Source organism: Canis lupus, chromosome 11 (genome assembly GCF_011100685.1).
Source record: "Canis lupus familiaris isolate Mischka breed German Shepherd chromosome 11, alternate assembly UU_Cfam_GSD_1.0, whole genome shotgun sequence".
Taxonomy (NCBI): Eukaryota; Metazoa; Chordata; class Mammalia; order Carnivora; family Canidae; genus Canis; species Canis lupus.
The window spans coordinates 35,143,966-35,162,433 of record NC_049232.1 but is presented as its reverse complement, the minus strand read 5'-3'; the positions used below and the strand labels follow the sequence as shown (position 1 = coordinate 35,162,433).

Here is an 18,468-nt window from a genome sequence, read left to right as displayed (position 1 = left end):
CCGACGTGGGATTCGATCCCGGGTCTCCAGGATCGCGCCCTGGGCCAAAGGCAGGCGCCAAACCGCTGCGCCACCCAGGGATCCCAAAATTCTCAGTATTAAAACAAAAATACGTAAATGGAAAAACTGCAGAAACTTAAATGATAGGTATCTTTCTAAATAGATAAGGATGACTTAAGCATTTTTTGTTAGAATCACAGAATCCAAGATCAATAAAAATCATAAGCTTTGAGATATTTGGATAAGTTTTTCAAATGTTAGATGTTAAATTAGTTTGAGCATCATTTATATTTATCATGCCAATATAATGCTAAATTTTATTTTTTAAAACCCCTCTTGAGACTAATGTCTTACTTTAAGTAGTTAATTGGGATGAAGTCATTTTAAAGATTTCAAGACATGTAGATTGGCAATGATTTGGCATTTTAAATGAATAAAATAAATGAATATTAAAGAAACTGAATTTTCTTTGACCAAGGTCCATATTTGACTACTTCCCACATAGTTATTTTAAATATTTAAAAGCAAGTGCCTAGTCATTTGGTATATTATTAAATTATAATAATGTATTTCATTTTGTTGTATGCTAGCTTACCAAAAGCAAAATTAGAAAATTATAGCTTTATAATTAAATATGGAGGAAGGTATCATTTTACTTAGAATGCTTTTAGAAATTTATTATTCATGGATAATGAATATATCATTAGTCATATTTTTCATAAATTTTACGTTTGGTTATTTTGGATCTGTAAGCATTTGATTAGTAGAAAATGTCAAGTCATTTAAAGTATCTCTGAGAGGATAAGTATTATGGTTCTATTGTACAGAGAAGGTGACTAAGAATCGGAGAGTTCCAAAAATACTCTAGTCCAAGAGTTATCACTTGGCAGAGGTATGATTTTGGGCCATTTCTATCCATCTCTAAATCAGTGTTCTTTCCATATTACCAAGATACTATTGCACTTTTTGTATTTTTCCCTAATGGTTTTTTTTTTTTTTTAACAATATTATGATAGCATTGTTAATTTTTAAAAAATACAGATTTAAAAAACGCTGAAGCATCACAAAAATCTCTTCTTCAAAGAAAGCTCATCAAGTATCCTGATTGGTGAATTCATACTTTGCTGTTTTCACTTTTTACTGAGGTAATGCATTTGTAGTAACTTATCTAATATAAAGACTGTCAAAATAGACCTTGTAAAGGCATTATAATGGCTTAAATATTTTTTAAAAATATGTACCTGCTGTCAATCTCATAGGCAACACTGTCTCTCTAGGTGAGAAAATCTGAGGTGGTTTTCTTTTTGAAATAAATAATTTATAGCTGTTAGTATAGAGATTTTGTAGCTAATCATTTGTGTCATAGCACATTAGTTCTAAAGTATCATCTTTTAAACTGTTTTTAGATGAAGTAGATTCAGATAATTTGTAATTGATTCTTTTGTACCTATTTTTTTGTGAAGGCCCAAAACTAATATATTCACTGCATTTAAGGCTATGGGAAGAGTGACAGGAGGGGGATGGCAGGGAGAGAATCACAAAAGGTACATGCCACCAACATTCAGAAGAGGAAGATAAATCATGTGTAGCAATTTGACCAATCCTTGGCTAGGAAGATACATTATTATTATTCCAGTGAGCCCATATTTAATACTGTTGCTAAGGATTTGATGTCAGATACAACAGTGCCACAGATTAGATGTGTAGCTTTTTGGCTAACCAGAAGATGGGATTGCAGTTAGCTTTGAATGTTGGTAAATCTCCTTATAATTTATTTTATTCTGTCTATATAATCAGTTTTAATGTATCCTGAGTACTTCTATTATTTGTTGCTATTTAAGAAGTATTTTAGACTTAGTCAATAACTTTGTTTTTTGGTGTCTGTAAAGTCATTCATTGATTTATCTTGATCACTTTAGAACAGATAAAATCATTGAAATATGCATTTAACTTTTTTGGATTTTGGGGGAAAATAGTTGAGACTAGACAAGAATAGTGTGGAATTAAGAAAAAATGAAATGAAAATTCTTTTTAATGCTAATATGGTCATTTGGCATTTTTGTGCGTGCATCCTGAAGTGGTAGTAGAAATATCATCCCTTGGTAAATATTTTTTTTTTTTTGCTTGAAAGTAATAGTGTCAGATACATAACTAGTTTATATTAATAGGGAAAAAACAGTTTAAGAATAACCTATTATTGGGGTGCCTGAGTGGCTCAATTGGTTAAGTGTCCAGACTCTTGATTTCAGCTCAGGTCTCCATCTCAGGGTTGAGAGTTAAAAAAAAAAAACAAAAAAACAAACCCAATAAGAATACCATTATTCTAACAGTTGTCAGTTGTGTGTGTCAATATATCCCTTTGCTTTTAGTGATACATAGAACATGAAAACCTTATAATAAATCTTGACCTTGCCCTGCATACCAGGTCTATTGAATATATATTTGGCAAATTTGTTTATATAGCTATTTATGAATATTATAGCATTTAATATAAATGATTTAGCAGTTTTTATTTCTCTCTGAGAATGGTTCAGTCGCTTTGAGTTTAAATGGTTATAGCCTGGCAGCAATTTCATTGTCTCATCTTTTTTTTTTTTTTTTTTTTTTTGAGGATTTATGTATTTGAGAGAGAGAATGTGTGGGGTTGGGGAGAAGGAGAGGGGGAGAGACAGAGAGAATATCAATCAGGCTTCATGCATGGGGCTCAATCCCATGAACCCCAGATCAGGATCTGAGCTGAAATCAAGAGTCGGACACTTAACCAACTGAGCCAACCAGGCACTCATCTTGCTCATCTTTGACCAAACATCATAAGTTAAATTGTAAATGTAGCAAGAACACATGGTGTTTTTTTTTTAATTGAATTGCTCCAGTTTTTCTAGATTTTTTTTACTATTAAGATATGAGAAGGCAGACAAAATGGGTTTTCTAAATATTTTACCCTCAGCCATGAAACTGGCAGTGAGGTACCAGTATAGTTTGCTCTCTAAGAAAGCTGCAATTATATCTGTATCAAAATTTAATGTGTAATCCTGAACACTTGATGGCCATTAAATGTGAATAATTTTATTTAGATTTGAGTTTCCGTTAGGATTTAACAAAACTGAAAGAGTGCATTTTACTTGGGGGCTGGATGTCAGAGAGGGTGCAGAATGCTCCTATAACTTCTTTGGAATATTATGCTAAAACTTAAGCTATGGCTTATTCTAAGAAGTGCTGATAACATTAGAGATAAAACAGGATTATATCTTATGCAGTTATGTCTAATTGCCACATGAATCTAACTTCAGCATGTAAAGTTGGTTATAAAGCCATTTTGAAAATTCAAATTTGTATGCTTTACATATCTCAGTTATGACATAAGCTATTTTCATTTTTGAAAAATAGGGAAAACCAAATCCCTTCCAGCAGTGCAGTGGTGGGGGAGAGGGCTGGGGAAGAGGGAGGTTTTGTCCCCAAGAGTACATTGGTAATGTCAGGAGACATTTTTGGTTGTCACAGATCTTGGGAGTGCTTCAGGCATCTAGTGGGTAGGGGCCAGAGTTGCTGCTAAATATCCTACAAGTCATAGGATAGTCCCCCCAACAGAGAGTAATTCAGCCCAAAGCATCAACCATGCTAAAGTTGAGAAACTTTTTAGTAAGGAGAAAGATCACATATACCTAAAACCTTGTTAATTTTTGGGTTAGTCTCCTAGAAACACAGAAAACTACTTAAAATAATAGCTTATAAATAGAAATTGCTTTCTACTGATGCTATAAAAACTTACCATTTTATAGTAATATAAAATTTTATTTGTAAAACAAGTTTATTTTTAAAACTTATGAAAATACTCATTTAGTCATTTAACAAATATTTGTTGAGTGTCTACTGTGTGCATTGGTCGCTGATCTAGGCTCTGAGGGTGCAGCAGTGAATAAAACCAAGTTCTTGCATTAAGGAGCTTATATTCTAATTGGAGGAGACAGGCAATAAACACATATATGACAGGCAAAGGAGTATTGTTAAGTATGATTACAGTTGGGTAAGGGATAGAAGTTAATGATTGATAATGTAGTTGGAGAAGGCCTTACTAAAAGTGTCAACAGTGATACTTGAGCAGAGACCTGGAACTCAAGCAAGTCACTGATATTGGGAGAAAGAGCATTCCAGGGAGAGGAAAGAACCAAAGTCCAGTCCTCCTGAGGCGGGAGCACACTTGATATTTTCAAGGAATGGTAAGAAGGCCAGCCTACCTTGAGTAGAGCAAGTTGGGGAGAAAGTAGGAGGAGCTGAATTGAGAGTAGTGGTAGATGGAATTGGAGGTTGGAGATGTTTTTTTTTAGGATGTTTGGTGGTCGGGACTTTGGAAACTATTGGAGGGGTCTTGAGCAGAGTTACACAAACTCATTTACATTTTAGGAAGAAAACTGATGGGAAGGATATGAAGAATTAATTGGAGGAGGATAAGGATGGCAGCAGTAAGACTAGTTGCGAGACTACTAAAATGTCCAAACATGAAACGATTATGGGAGTGGTGGAAGTGTTGAGAAGTGGTCCATTATAGTTTAAAGAGCTAAAAGACTTGGTGATGATTTCGATGTGGGGTATGAGATCAGATATGACAAGTCGAAAAAAAATATGACAAGTCGAAGATGATTTCATGGCCTGAACAACTGGAGGAAAAAATATATCACTTACTAAAGTGGAGAAGCCTGGAGGAAGAGTTGATTTTAGGAAGAAGTTAAAGACTTTGGTTTGATGTGTTTACTATGAGATAACCTGGATATTGAATATATCTAAGAAGAGATGTTAACTAGACAGATACAGGAATGTGGATTTCAGTGGAGTGGTGTGTACTACAAATTTATGAGCTTTCAGCATAAAGATGGTATTTAGAGTCAGGGAATCTGATAGGAGATTTTCTAGGAAGTGTATAGTCTTTTTGTCTTCGAGAGAAGAAAAGAGGTTTAAAGACCAAGCCCAGGGCACTCTTAACTTTTAGAAGGCAGAAAGAGGAGGAGGAATCAGAAAGGTGACTAAGAAGGAGCAGCTAGTGAACCAGAAGGTGAAAGTGAGGGTCAAGAAAGTTGATGGTGTCCTCAGGAGAGGTTATAGTAGTGTACGGTGGAGTGTAAACAAGCAGGGAGTCAAGTGAAAGTATTGGGGGAAGGTAGTAATAGGTAGTGAAATGGTATTTGGGTCGACAGATTGGAGGTGCCACGGTTGTTGAGAATTTGTTAGCCTAAGATTTGTTCTTTTTGTTACATTGATAGAGTTTGTTTTCATTGCAATGAATATTGCTATAAATATTCATGGTGCGTTTGACCCTTAAATAGTGCAGGGGTTAGGGGAGCTCACCCCTGTGCAGTTGAAAATTCATGTATAACTTTGACTCTCCCAAAACTTCGCTAATAGTCTACTATTGGCTGGCAGCCTTACCAATAACTTAAACAGTTGGTTAACACATATTTAAATACCTGTTATATACTGTATTCTTACGATGAAGTAAGCTAGAGAAAAAAAATGTTATTAATAAAAGCATTAGGAAAAGAAAGTACATGTTTAATACAGTAAAAAAAAATCTGGATATAAGTAGACTGGTGGTGGTCAAGCTGGTGGTATTCAGAGGTCAACTGTGTTTCATTTAATATAAGACAATTTATTCAGTCTACTGACGGACATTTGAATTGTTTCCAGTTTGGGGCTGTTATAGTTAATGTTGCCAGAAAGCATCATTGTTCATATCTCTTGCTGTATACGTGCATGAGTTTCACTGGGACTTAAAGCTAGAAGTTATAGTGTTCAAAGTATATATCTATGTTCCTTTACATACTGTTCACAGTTTTCCAAAGTGGTCCTACAAATTTAAATCCTCCACTAGTAGAGGATATAGGTTCAGAGTACTTTACAAAGTTAGCCATTTTGCTGGAGATGAGCAGTACTTGACTTTTGTTCTCATTTGCATTTCTCCAATGACTAATGGTATTGAACCCCTTTTCATATGTTTACTGACCAAATGAATAGCCTATTTCATATAGTGTGCCTATGTTAAGTATTTTGCCTATTTGGTGGTTAGAGAGGTGTTGACTTTTTTTTTTTTTGTAATTGTAGAGTGTTTTAGATTTGAGCTCTTTTTTGAGTACATGTGTTGTAAATATCTTTTCTCTAGCTTACCTTTTCAGTGTTGATGATATTTTTTGATGAACAGAAGTTTTTGATTTTCATGTACTCCAACTTATCAATCTTTTCTTTTTCAGTTAGTGCTTTTTAGGTTCAACGTAAGAAGTCTTTTTCTATCCCCAGATCATCAATATAATTCTCCTGTATTGTCTTCCAAGTATTATATTTTTTTACATTTCCACCTGGAATTGATTTTTATGTTTCTCATGAGGTATGAGTCAGGGTTTCATTTTTTTCATAGGTGGATAGCCAATTGATTTAGCACCATTTATTAAAAAGATAATTCTTTCCACTTTGCCCTGCAGTGCCATCTTCGTCATAAAACAAGTAGTGTATGTGTGTATCTGTTTCTGGTTCTTTGCTAGTCCATTGGTCTGTTTGTCTATCCTTGTGGTTGTACCATGCTGTCATAACCATAGTTAGATAACAAATTTTGTTATCCGGTGGAGACTCTTTTTTTTTTTTTTTTCATTATTTTTTGCTCCTTCGGGAGCCTTTTTAGACATTTTCTCCGCTTCCTTCAATGAAATTAAATACCAAGTAATAGAATTTTGTCAGGTAGGATTAATTTGTGTTTGGGCACAAAACTGTTGAAACGGGTGATTCAACACCCGTGATTCTTCCCCCGCCACCTCCGCCCGAAGAAAAAATTTTCTCCCTCTTAGGAGCCATATAACCTGTATTGAGAATGCATGTAGTAAACCAACCCTCTCACTTTTTTCTTTTTATATAGGAGTGATATGATATTCGCTGTGGTTTTTCTGTTTGTTTCAATGAAATTTAGAAACAGCTTACTTAGTAATTTGTACAAATTGAAACAAAGTAAAAGTAAAAAAAAACGAAAACCAAAAAACCCTCTGCCACCAGTACACTATGCGCTCTCCTGGTGGGGGATTTTTATTGGGATTGTATTAATTTTATAATCAGTTTGGATAGTTGATATCTTTAACAGTACTGAGTTTCCTGATCATAAGCATAGTATAGCTCCAAGAAGAAAACTGCTTCAGGAAGAAATTGGAAACAGGAGTTCTATCACCCTAAGTGAGTAGTTAAAACTTTTGCAAAGAATATTCACAGATTTACCAGTAAGGTCTAGTCTAATCAAATATGAAAGGAAACAAGAACTCTAGTCTTATAAAACTCTTTTAAAAGAAAAAGAGGGAACTCTCCCCATATATGTACATATATGTGTACTATATGTTGAATACATCTTATCAAAGATAAGAAAGCAAATTATAGCCTAGACTGATTATGAACATAAACAACTTCTACACAAAATAGTAGCAAACTGAATATATATATTATATATACATAACCAGCTTGATCAGATCTTAGAAATGAAAGGTAGTTTTTATATTAGAAAATCAGTATTTTTATCACATTAACAGATTAGAATTAAAATCATATGTATTCAGACAACCCTTTAGACAATTAAATTAATAGCAAAACTTTTTAAATAGAATCAAGAAACAGGAAGTTCCTGAATTAAATATGGTCAAAAAAGTACAAGATGTCTGGGGGAAAGATATGAAGCTGAATGGAGAGAGAGAGAGAGAGAGAGAGAGAGAGAGAGAGTCTTGATTATGTATTATAATTTGAAAAACTAATTTTAAAATTCTGATGGAAATACAGATTATCTAGAATGACTGAGGCATTCTTGAAAAAGAACAAGAGGGGTGACATGGCCCATTAGGTATGGAGATTTAGTAGAAAGACATAGTAGCTAAAGTGTAAGTCACTGGTATAGGGATAAACCAATTCAGACCCCTATGTTTCAGTGCACAAAAAGAATAAACATCAATTTCAGGTGGATTAGTGACCTAAATATGAAAGGCAAAACTATAAAGCTTTTAAAGGCTTTGAATGATAATAGACGAATAAATCATTATTACCTCAGGCTTCTTTTTTTTTAGAGATTTTATTTATTTATTCATGAGAGAGAGAGAGAGAGAGAGAGAGAGAAAGGCAGAGACACAGGCAGAGGGAGAAGCAGGCTCCACGCAGGGAGCTTGACATGGGACTCATCCTGGATCTCCAGGATCACGCCCTGGGCTGAAGGTGGCGCTAAACCTCTGAGCCACCCAGGCTGCCCCTACCTCAGGCTTCTTAAACAGGAAATAAAAAGCATTAAAGGAAAAGATTGATAAATTGGTTTACATTAAATTGAAGCACTTGGAGTTATCAAAATATGCCATAAAAAAAGTGAAAAGGTAGATTCAGAGTAGAAGAAGGTATTTGCAATATACAAGTAAAACATGGTAGTATCCAAATGGTATGAAGAATGAAGTAGTAATCTTTGCCTTCAGGGTAGAGGTGAGGGAGAGAATATGATAGCAAAGGAATGTACAAAAAAAAAAAAGAAAGCTCTGTGTGGTTTCAGATGTTCTCATTCTTGAGCGAGTGGTGTTATTTTTCCCTAAAATGAACTTACATCCTATGCGTTTTCTGGATATAAAGACATTTCTTAACAACAACAACAAAAAGAAATGGGAAAATGAAAACGATAAAGATATATCTTTATTATAGCAGTTTGCTAGGGCTTCCATAACAAATTATTAGAGACTGGAAGGCTTAAACAACAAATTCATTTTCTCAACAGTTTTGGAGGCTGGAAGTCGAAGAGCAAGAAGTCAGCAGGTTGGGTTTCTCTGGATGCCTCTGTCCTTGGCTTGCAGATGGACCACCTTGTCGCTGTGTCCTCACATGAGGACATCTGTGCTTGAGCATCCCTGGTGTCTGTGTTTTTTAATTTACTCTTATAGGGCTACCAGTCAGATTGAGTTAGTGCCCACCCTAAAGGACTTGTTTTAAGCCCTTCACCTCTTTAAAGGCTCTGTCTCCAAATGTGATCACATTCTAGGGTCCTAGGAATTAAGTTTTTAACATCTGGATTTTGGGGGAGACACATTCAGCTACAACACTGATGATGTAGTAAAGATCTTGAATAGTAAACGGGTTCTTGTGATTTGGATAAAGTTTCCCAGACCAATTTTTAGATCCCAGAATTGCTTCATGAAAAAAAATTAAAATAAAGCAAGGATGTTGTGCTCTGAAGAACTGTGCTAAATGACCAAGATAGTGTGCTAAAATGGAATTTCTCAAGGTATTTTACTGTTTTACACAAATACTCTTAAATATAAGTATGAAACCAAGTGAATAAATATAATATTAGAATTAGATCTTTTAGTCTCATCATCCCCAAGATTTATAAATCCTAGTTGACAAAATTTTTAAAAAAGCTTTTCATTGGGAGAAGAGAAGATGCATTTTATTTGGTCAAATATGGTATTTTTATTACACTCCACTCTACTATAACACCATATGTGCATTTCTGAAATTCACCCTTCTATGCAAAATTATGCAGTGAAAACCACAGGGCTTATGGGAAGATGGAGGCACAACACTCAGAAACTTTGTCAGTGACTCTCAAAAGGATCAGAAGACTCTCAAAAGGATCAGAACCTAATAAAATCAACAGCTTGGTTTCACAGTTAAATAGTTAAGAAATGCATACATAATACTATACTGGACTTGACACTTTACCTTAAAAGAGACCTGCCATGTAGTTGTGGAAGTGGGCATCAGACAGGTTGCAGTAAGTGACTTACTCAGAAGCAATGGAAGGAGAGCCATCTGAAATCTGAGGGAAAATTGTAATAGCAGTTGTGGCAGAGTGTGACTCATAATACAGACAATGAATTATGGTAGCCAGTAGGTGTTCAGATGTGTGCACGTGTTATGTGTATTCCCATGTACCTTCGTTTAGCAGGGTGTGGTTTTCCAAAATCATGTAGGGTTTCTTGCAGTTAAAAATCACACATAAGTAAATGGAATTCTTGCTACGCTCAAGCTGTTGTTTCACATACTGACCATGTTGGAACACTTTCGTGTTTTCAAGCAGCATTATAGCAGAATTTACTGCACTTAATTTCTTATACATGGCTCCATTTTTTTATTTTAGCATGTTTTGTAAGGACTCTGCGTTAGGCTCTTTTCACTGAGCTTTTGAACTGACTGCCAGAATTTGACTGCTAAACAGCATCATGAGTGTCTTGGTGAATTTTAAGTTTTTCTAGACTAACGAATTGAGTGGTTTGGGTGTAGACTCAGATTTCTGCTTGAGTCTGGTGGATGGTCACTGTGATACACAGAAAGGCACCAGTTCTTTTGTTTCAAGCAAACTCATTATGTTCAGTGACCTTCCTATTTTTGATGTTGCCAGGAAGATATCTTTAAGCCTTAGCCTGAATTAGTGTTTAAAAAGCATATGGGTGGTTATATTTTGGGGGTCCTTCCCATTCATTTGTTGCTTCTGTTCACTGTGGAAGTATTATTTCAGAGCTTAGCAGCAGTAGGTTTCCAGAACTCTCTCTCACTCTTCTGGTCTCTCTGCTTGGTAACAGAGGAAATGAAATGCTTCTTGTTTTCATTTTTACACCACTTTCTTGGGTTCACTTTCAAGAGACTCGTTTTTATGCCTTGAGCCAGGAAATCAGCTTTCCCTCAGAGCATTTACATTTCTCCTCCTTGCTTGGTGTTTCTACAGTCCTCTGCATGCATCCCTGTTAGAGAGCATATATCATGTTGTTTTGAGTTTCAAAAAATTGGGTTCTCTCTTGAAATAAACTGCAGCTTTTTCAGGGCATAGATCATATCTTTCTCATTCTTACTTTTCTGTTACATAGCACAGTGTTTGGTGGTGATGGTTGAGTGGATGGATAGTTGAATGGGTGAAGAAGGCTTAAAGAGAGCTGGTCCACACGATCCTATCATTTGTTTCCCCCTCATTTTGACTAAGTGACGTATCTCTAGGTGTCTTGATCACTTGATCTTTAATACTATGAGTCAGGCTTGTACATTCAAACTCTCTAGAAATATAATAATAAAATTTCCTTTTGTGTAACTGTGTAATTGTGCACTATATGTTTTCTTTTTGTTTATTTTTTTTTTTCTGGAAACAGTAAATAAGCTTGGCTAATTTGGAACTTTAGGATTGAGGCTTTTTGATACAAGAGTAGTAAAATTCCTATTTTTTGGCTTGCTACTATGAATTAAAACACTTATTTTTGAAATTTTCTAATATTTATGTATTGATTAAGTGGAATAAACTTAAAAGGGGGAGAGTATTTTTTTAAGATAAGGGAGCAATGTTAATGGGTTAATTCTTGACTGTTTTGAAATTTTACATAACTTGTCAATTTGTTTTAAGTCTTTTTTCTCTCTTCTTATAGGACCTCTTTGTTGTTAGGCATGAATTGGCCATAATGAGACTAGCTGCCTTTATGGGCATCACTATGTTAGTTGGAATAACTGGACTTTTTTATACTCAGCTTATTGGCATCATCACAGTAAGTATGTTTTTTCAATGTAATGTATTTATGAACATATTCCCTAATTATGAACTTAATTCTAAGAAGTGACAAAAAGTTTATAAATTAAAGGAGAAAATTACCCATAGCTATTTATATATTTTCATTTTCATATGCCTATGTAATTTTAAAGTAGTTACAATAGGTGTATAGAGTATATATACAATTATACAATTTTGTATCCTGCTTTTAAAAATTAGCATATTTTTGTATGACTACAGACTCCATGTTTATAGTTTTTAATAGTTGGATATACTCTGTTTAGTGACTTGACTATATTTTAGTTAACACTTTTCCTGTTGATCAGCATCTAATGTGTAATATTTTTTTCTATATTACAAATTACACTACTTTGAACATCTCATTTTCCTCTTTAAACTATTTAAGATAAATTCCAAAAAGTGGAGTTGCTGGTAGAAACATTTTATTAGTAATTAGGTCTTATTTATTTTTTGCATATATTTATTAGTCAAATGGGATTTATCAAACAGAGAAGTTCAAAAAGTGAGAAAATTATATTGAGTAATGATATAAAAGTTTGGTAATACACTGCATTGTAGAAGATATAGGTTAAGGTTTTCTTATACATTGTTGATAGAGGGTAAATTAGCATAACCTTTTGGAAAGGTGAATTGTCAGTGTGTATCAAACATTAAAATGCACAGTCCTTTTGATCAATCTCTACACATTTATTTTGCAGAAACTATTGACATATGTATAAATAAATATGTATGTAAGAAATGATCTCCATTGTTATGTTATGTATAGCAAATGTATATGTAAACTTAAGTGTTTACCAGAATATGTTCAGTGAAAACAATGTATAGTAAGAAAAAAAACATATCAAAACTTTCTATAAAGTAACAGTAATCAAAAAAGTGTGGTACTGGCACAAGGGTATATATATATATATATATATATATATATATATATATATATATGACATAGAATTGAAACTCTAGAGGTATTTGTATATAAATATGGTCAACTAATTTTCAACAGGAGCACCCAAACTATTCAATGGGGTAAAGAAAAATCTTTTTTTTTTTTTTTAAGAAAAATCTTTAATAAATGCTGCTGGGATAACTAAATGTACACATGCAAAAGAATAAAGTTGACCCTTACCTCAAACCATAATACATAAATTAACTCAAAATGGATTGTAGACCTAAATGTAGGATCTAAGATTATAGAACTCCTAGAAGAAAACATAAGAGTAAATTTTGGAATAGGAAATAGTGTTTCAGATATGACTCCCAAAGTGCAAACAACCAAGAAAAAAATATAGTTAAATAAAAGTGTAGACTTTTGTGCTTCAAAGGACACTATCCAGAATGTGAAAAGGTGGCTCATGGAATGGGAGAAAATATTTGTAAATCATGTATGTGATAAGGGGCTTTTTATATCTAGGATAGAGAACTCCTGTAACTCAATAATAAAAGGACAGCTTAATTAAAACATGGTCAAAGAATCTGAATGGACATTTGTTCAAAGAGGTTATATCAATGGACAAAAAATACATGAAAAGATGCTCTATAACACTGGTCATCAGAGAAATGAAAATCAAAACCATGATGAGGTACCACTTCACACACGCTATGATGGCTGTATGAAAAAAAGATAGTAGCAAAAGTTGGTAAGGATGTAGAGGAGTCAGAATCCTCACACACTGTTAGGGGGCATGTTAAACAGTGCAGACAACAGTTTGGCAGTTCTTTAAAAAGTTAAACACAGAATCATCACTTCATTCAGCAGTTCCACTCCTAGTTGTCTACTCCAGAGAAATGAAACGTGTGTTCACATGGAAAAATTTGTACATGAACATTTATAGCAATGTTGTTCATACATAATAGCCCCAAACTGAGAGTACTCCAGATATCTGTTAGCTGATGAGTGGATATACAAAATGTGGACTATCCATACAATGGACATTATTCTGCCCTAAAAAGAAGTGGAAGTCCTGATGCATGCTACCACATGGATGAACCTTGAAAACATTATGCTAAGTGAAAGAGACCAGTCATAAGAGGTCTTGCCTTTGTGTAATTCCATTTATATGAAATGTGGAGAATAGGCAAGTCTGTAGAGACAGAAAGGAGATTAATGGTTAACTAGGAGTGGAGAGCTAGGGGGACTGGAGGTGATGGCTAAAGGATATTGGGTTTCTTGTATGAGGTGCTGAACATATTTGGTAATGGTTGAATGACTGTGAACATACTAAAAAAAAACATCAAAATGTGCACTTTAAATGTGTGAATTGTATAGTATATCAATTATATGACAATATAGCTCTTAACAAAATGACTTCTCTCATAAGTTAGGTGTTAATTTTACTCATTTTATTTTCATTCATTTTGCATATAATTTGTCAGTGTCCTATTTTCTTAATGTGTTCTTTCCTCTTATTGATCAGTAAGAAATGTTAATAACAATGTTAACTTTCAGAAAAAAAGAAATATGCAGGAAATAGCTGTGTGTCTCTCTCTGTCCTTCTATCTGTTTTCAGACTACCCCTGGAAAGGCACATTAGATATAGGTAGTGATAACCAGCCTCTGAATAGAACAGAAAGAATAGTCAGAAATGGAGGGAAAACATATTTCCTGTATAACCTGTGTTTGTATACTTTATAAGGTACTCATAACCTTTGCTCCCTAGGTTTTATAGGAAAAATACTAAACACACAGGAAATTTTGAAGAATTTTGCATGTGGGTAGGTGAATATCCAGCCACAATGGACATAGTAGAATAATTATCTCATGTCAAACTATCAGTCTATATTATCTTTTGATATACATATCAAAATAAATTGCATCAAATTGTTCACCATGCAAATCATTAACTAGAGCTCGATGCTTGTTTACATTTTTTTCCTTTGAGGCAAAATTTCCTACAGTGAAGAGCATACATTTAAGTGTTCCTATTGGGTGTTCCTATTGGATGAGCAGTGCACCCCAAAACTTTTCATAACATAGAATATTACCATCACCTCAGAAAGTTTCCTCATGCCTCATGGCAATAAATCTGCCTCCTCCGCAGAGGCACTACTGATCTGATTTTTCCCCACCATAGATTAGTACTGGTTGTAGAATTTCATGTGTGTCATTCATATAAGTTTTTCACTCAATATAATCTTTTTTGATCTGTGTTGTTGCATGTATTGATGATTACTTATCGTTGCTGAGTAGTATTGCACTGTATGACTGTGCCACAATTATTTACTTTGTTGATAGAAGGCTGGCTCGATTCCAGCTTGGACAATTGTGAATAAACCTACTAAGAACATTTTTGTTCGGTCTTTTTGTATTAACATGCTTTCATTTTCTTGGGGCAATATCTAGGACAAGAATTGCTTTGTCACTTAAGAAAAGTTTATCTTTTGTTTCATAAGCAACTGCCAGATCTTTTTCCCAAGAGACCGTACCATTTGTACTCTCACCAACGATGTATGAGAATTCTAGTTGCTCCACATTCTTGTCAACATTTGTTGTTGTCAGCCTTTAATTGCAACTCCTGAGGTCGGTTTTTTTAGCATCTTGTTTTAATTTCTGTTTCCCTGATGACTCGTGATACCGAACACTTCTTCATGTGCTTATTCGCTGTTCATCGATTGTATAATGTCTGTTTAAATTACTTTTATTGTTAATCAGCTTGAAATATTTTTTAATATCATGATTTCTTGAATGATGATGAATAACATGGTTTTAATAACAGTAGTGAAGATGAAAGTAGGTCTTTGCCTCTTTTCTCTACTCTTATACTACTAATTCATAATTGTTTTATAGTCTATCTTTAAATTATGTCAGAATTGCTAGATTATACTCACACTTTGAATTTTCACTTTTGCAGTTGCCAAGATCATTGGTAGAGGTTTATATCCCCTGAAATGATAATTCTCAGATTTTTTTTTCAGTTTCTAATGATGAATGGCTGGAAATGGACATTTGGGATGTTGCTGCTAAGAGTGCAAGTTACTTATAAGGGTCATTGGGTTTATAGCTGGGGGCAACAGGTTCCTTCTTACCCAGCAGCCCCAGAAGCTTCAGAGAAGGAAGTTTGGCAGCAAAGTCTTCAAAAATCTTTCAAGAATCTCCACTATAAAATTTTAGTGTTCACTTTTGAATTGGCCATAAAGTTATTTTTTGAATTTGTTGCTTTTTAAAGGATGAAGAATATCAGATTACTTACTGAATTTGTTGGTTTTTAAAGGACATATGATACCAGATTTTATTCTGACTCTTTTCTGTATTACCAACATGTTAATATTTTCCAAATTGCATGATTTTTTCTTTTGCTATAATACTGAACAGCACTTCATTGTCTTAAGATGGGGAGTTTGGGTTCTGATGTTGTGCTATTTCTAAAACTAAGTAGAAACCACATTTGTTATATAATGCTTTCTCCAAAAGTTTCATTTCTTTCTGTGTACATATAGTGCCCTCTCAGAATACTCTACTAAACAGTTCTGATATCTGTAGAAATTATACATTTGTGAAACATTCAAAAAAAGAATGCAGTGTTAAGATATATATTTGTTAGTCCAGTGTTTACCCACTCTACCTCCTATTGAATCTAAGTACTTTGGACATTTACAGTAAATTTCAATTCCATTTTCTGGGCTTTCATAGTGAGCTTCTAGCATCACTCTTTTGGGATTAAAAACAAAATTTCTTTTATGGTTTCCAGAATGTACTCCTCCTCACATTGATTTAAGGCTCTTTAAGGTTTAATTATTTAAAGTTGTTAAACCTCAGTATTAATTTTAAATCTAATGAATTATCAGTATTTAAATAAAAGAATTTAATATTTTTAATTAAAATTAAAAATACAGAGATTTTGCTTATTTATTTATTTATTTTAAATTTTTATTTATTTATGATAGTCACAGAGAGAGAGAGGCAGAGACACAGGCAGAGGGAGAAGCAGGCTCCATGCACCGGGAGCCCGACGTGGGATTCGATCCCGGGTCTCCAGGATCGCGCCCTGGGCCAAAGACAGGCGCTAAACCGCTGCGCCACCCAGGGATCCCGATTTTGCTTTTTTAAAATACAGTATGCTTGCTGTTTCATTTTATGAAAAAATTAGTACTACCCACAGGAAATTTCACACCTGGGAGTGTTTTTGTAGTAATTTGAATCCAAGCATCTCTCACAATGTGAAAGAAGTGATGAATTTGTTAGGTAGCTTACGAAAGAAAAGGAGAAGGAATCACAGTAAATTTAATCCTTCCACTGACGTCTTCCTCCTTCCCCTATTCCTGCATTCCAAAGACCAGGAGGCATTTTGGGAAAACACTGGTAGGAGTATTATTTCATTATATAAACTGTATCATTACATAACTTGAATATAGGCTTATTAGACAACAAATAGGCAAAACAAATGCTGTCCTTTTTAGATTTAGATTGAGGTTTTGAGGAAGCAGCACATCCGTTTTCAGTAATTTTTTCCTTATTCTTACTTGGAATAAATAAATAATTTCTGTCCATGTGAGAGAGAAGATCCTGTCTTCTTATTTATAGTAGAAGGTAACAGGATAATTACAGTAATGATTATCTGATGTCATTTTAGATTTAACAAGAGCAGATTATCTGTGACCCAGATAAAATAACTAGAAATTAAATTTAAAAACAGTGGATTTCTAATCTCATTTCCAAGGTTAAAAGATCTCAACACAAACAGATGTTTCTGTGCAATAGACTATCTTAAACCCAATTTTAGAGGATTTACCTTTGATTATTTTTAGATTTAATTTTAGACATATGTTTAAAGATATGTTTGTGCATATTTACTAAAATTAATATTGAAGTTAAAATGTTTTCAGAGCAATCTGCTTTGAAGCATTCTTTATTTAGGGAGCAGATTATTCTAATTATTCCTTACTTAGTCTGCTTAGCCTTTTTGTTTCTGTTTCCGAAATGGATAGTGATGTTGTTATTAATGTAATTGATGTTGTCAGAATTTCTTATTGAGCAGTAGTTCACACACAGCCAAGAATAATGTCCATTCTGATGAGCACCAGTACTCATAGTGCTGGATGATTGTATTAGTCATGTTTTCAGTCACTGGGCTTGGGGAGAGTTCATCAAGAAGCGCTCTAACAGCTGGTACAGCGCCTTCTGGTGAGGTTCTGACAGTGAGCTATTGTGTACCATGACACTGCTCTGACAGTTTATCTAAATTTTGTATACCAGCATTTTTGTTTCCTGGGCACCGTGGAGTTTATATAATAGCTTAAGCTTTTGATGGCGCCTCTGGAGCAGAGTGCTTTTCTCAGTTGTGGTGAGGTTGAGGGCAGGATGGGGAAGATGTATTTAGCTGTGGTTTTGAGCTTTAAATTCTCAAAGAAAAAATTTGAGCTTTTGCTCAGTTAGTCTCCCAGGTACTGTTGTTGGACTCTACTTGAATTACTAAAAAGATAGCTTACAGTAAAGCTTTTCAAATTAAAAGGGGGAAAATGCTCCCCCCTCCCCACATCCTGATTCATGATTACTCAAATGCAGAAAGAATCACAAATGCAGGGGTGACTTAACTTTAACTTGATTATTTTATACAATGAAAAGTATCTTATGTTCAAAATGTTCAGTTAGTTTAAATGAGATTATCCACTGAATGGCATTCTCATTAATCAGACAATTAGTGGACTTACCTGCCTTTTAATATATACCCAGAAATGTAGCCCCGAGATTATTAATCCTTATAATTAAATTTTACCAAGTATGCCACTGAATCAGTGTGGTGAATAGCAACATTCAGTATAGTCTCTGTACAAATTATGTTTGGTTTACTCAACTACAGATCAGCATTGCAAATATGGAAATCATGGCTAATTATGCTGAACTCAGCTTACTTAACATTTTTATAAAGGGCATTCCGTATAACATTTTGTTTTCTATTCTGAATTATATTTTTTGTTTAATAAAAACAAAATATTTCTAATAG

General features: G+C 34.1%; 1 protein-coding gene across 4 annotated transcripts in view; it reads left to right on the top strand.

Moving 5' to 3' along the window:
- The window catches only part of ZDHHC21 (zinc finger DHHC-type palmitoyltransferase 21), a 62,260-nt gene that overhangs the window by 34,492 nt on the left and 9,300 nt on the right, over nucleotides 1-18,468 (top strand). For 2 of the 4 annotated variants that reach the window (XM_038552415.1, XM_038552416.1), the window contains exons 7-8: nucleotides 11,394-11,510; nucleotides 15,443-16,247. In XM_038552415.1, coding sequence (XP_038408343.1) covers nucleotides 11,394-11,510; nucleotides 15,443-15,691 — 366 coding nt within the window. In that variant the 3' untranslated portion in view covers nucleotides 15,692-16,247. Of the gene's footprint in view, nucleotides 1-11,393; nucleotides 11,511-15,442; nucleotides 16,255-18,468 lie in introns of those variants that run through there. The other 2 variants (XM_038552418.1, XM_038552417.1) reach the window with 2 other exon arrangements.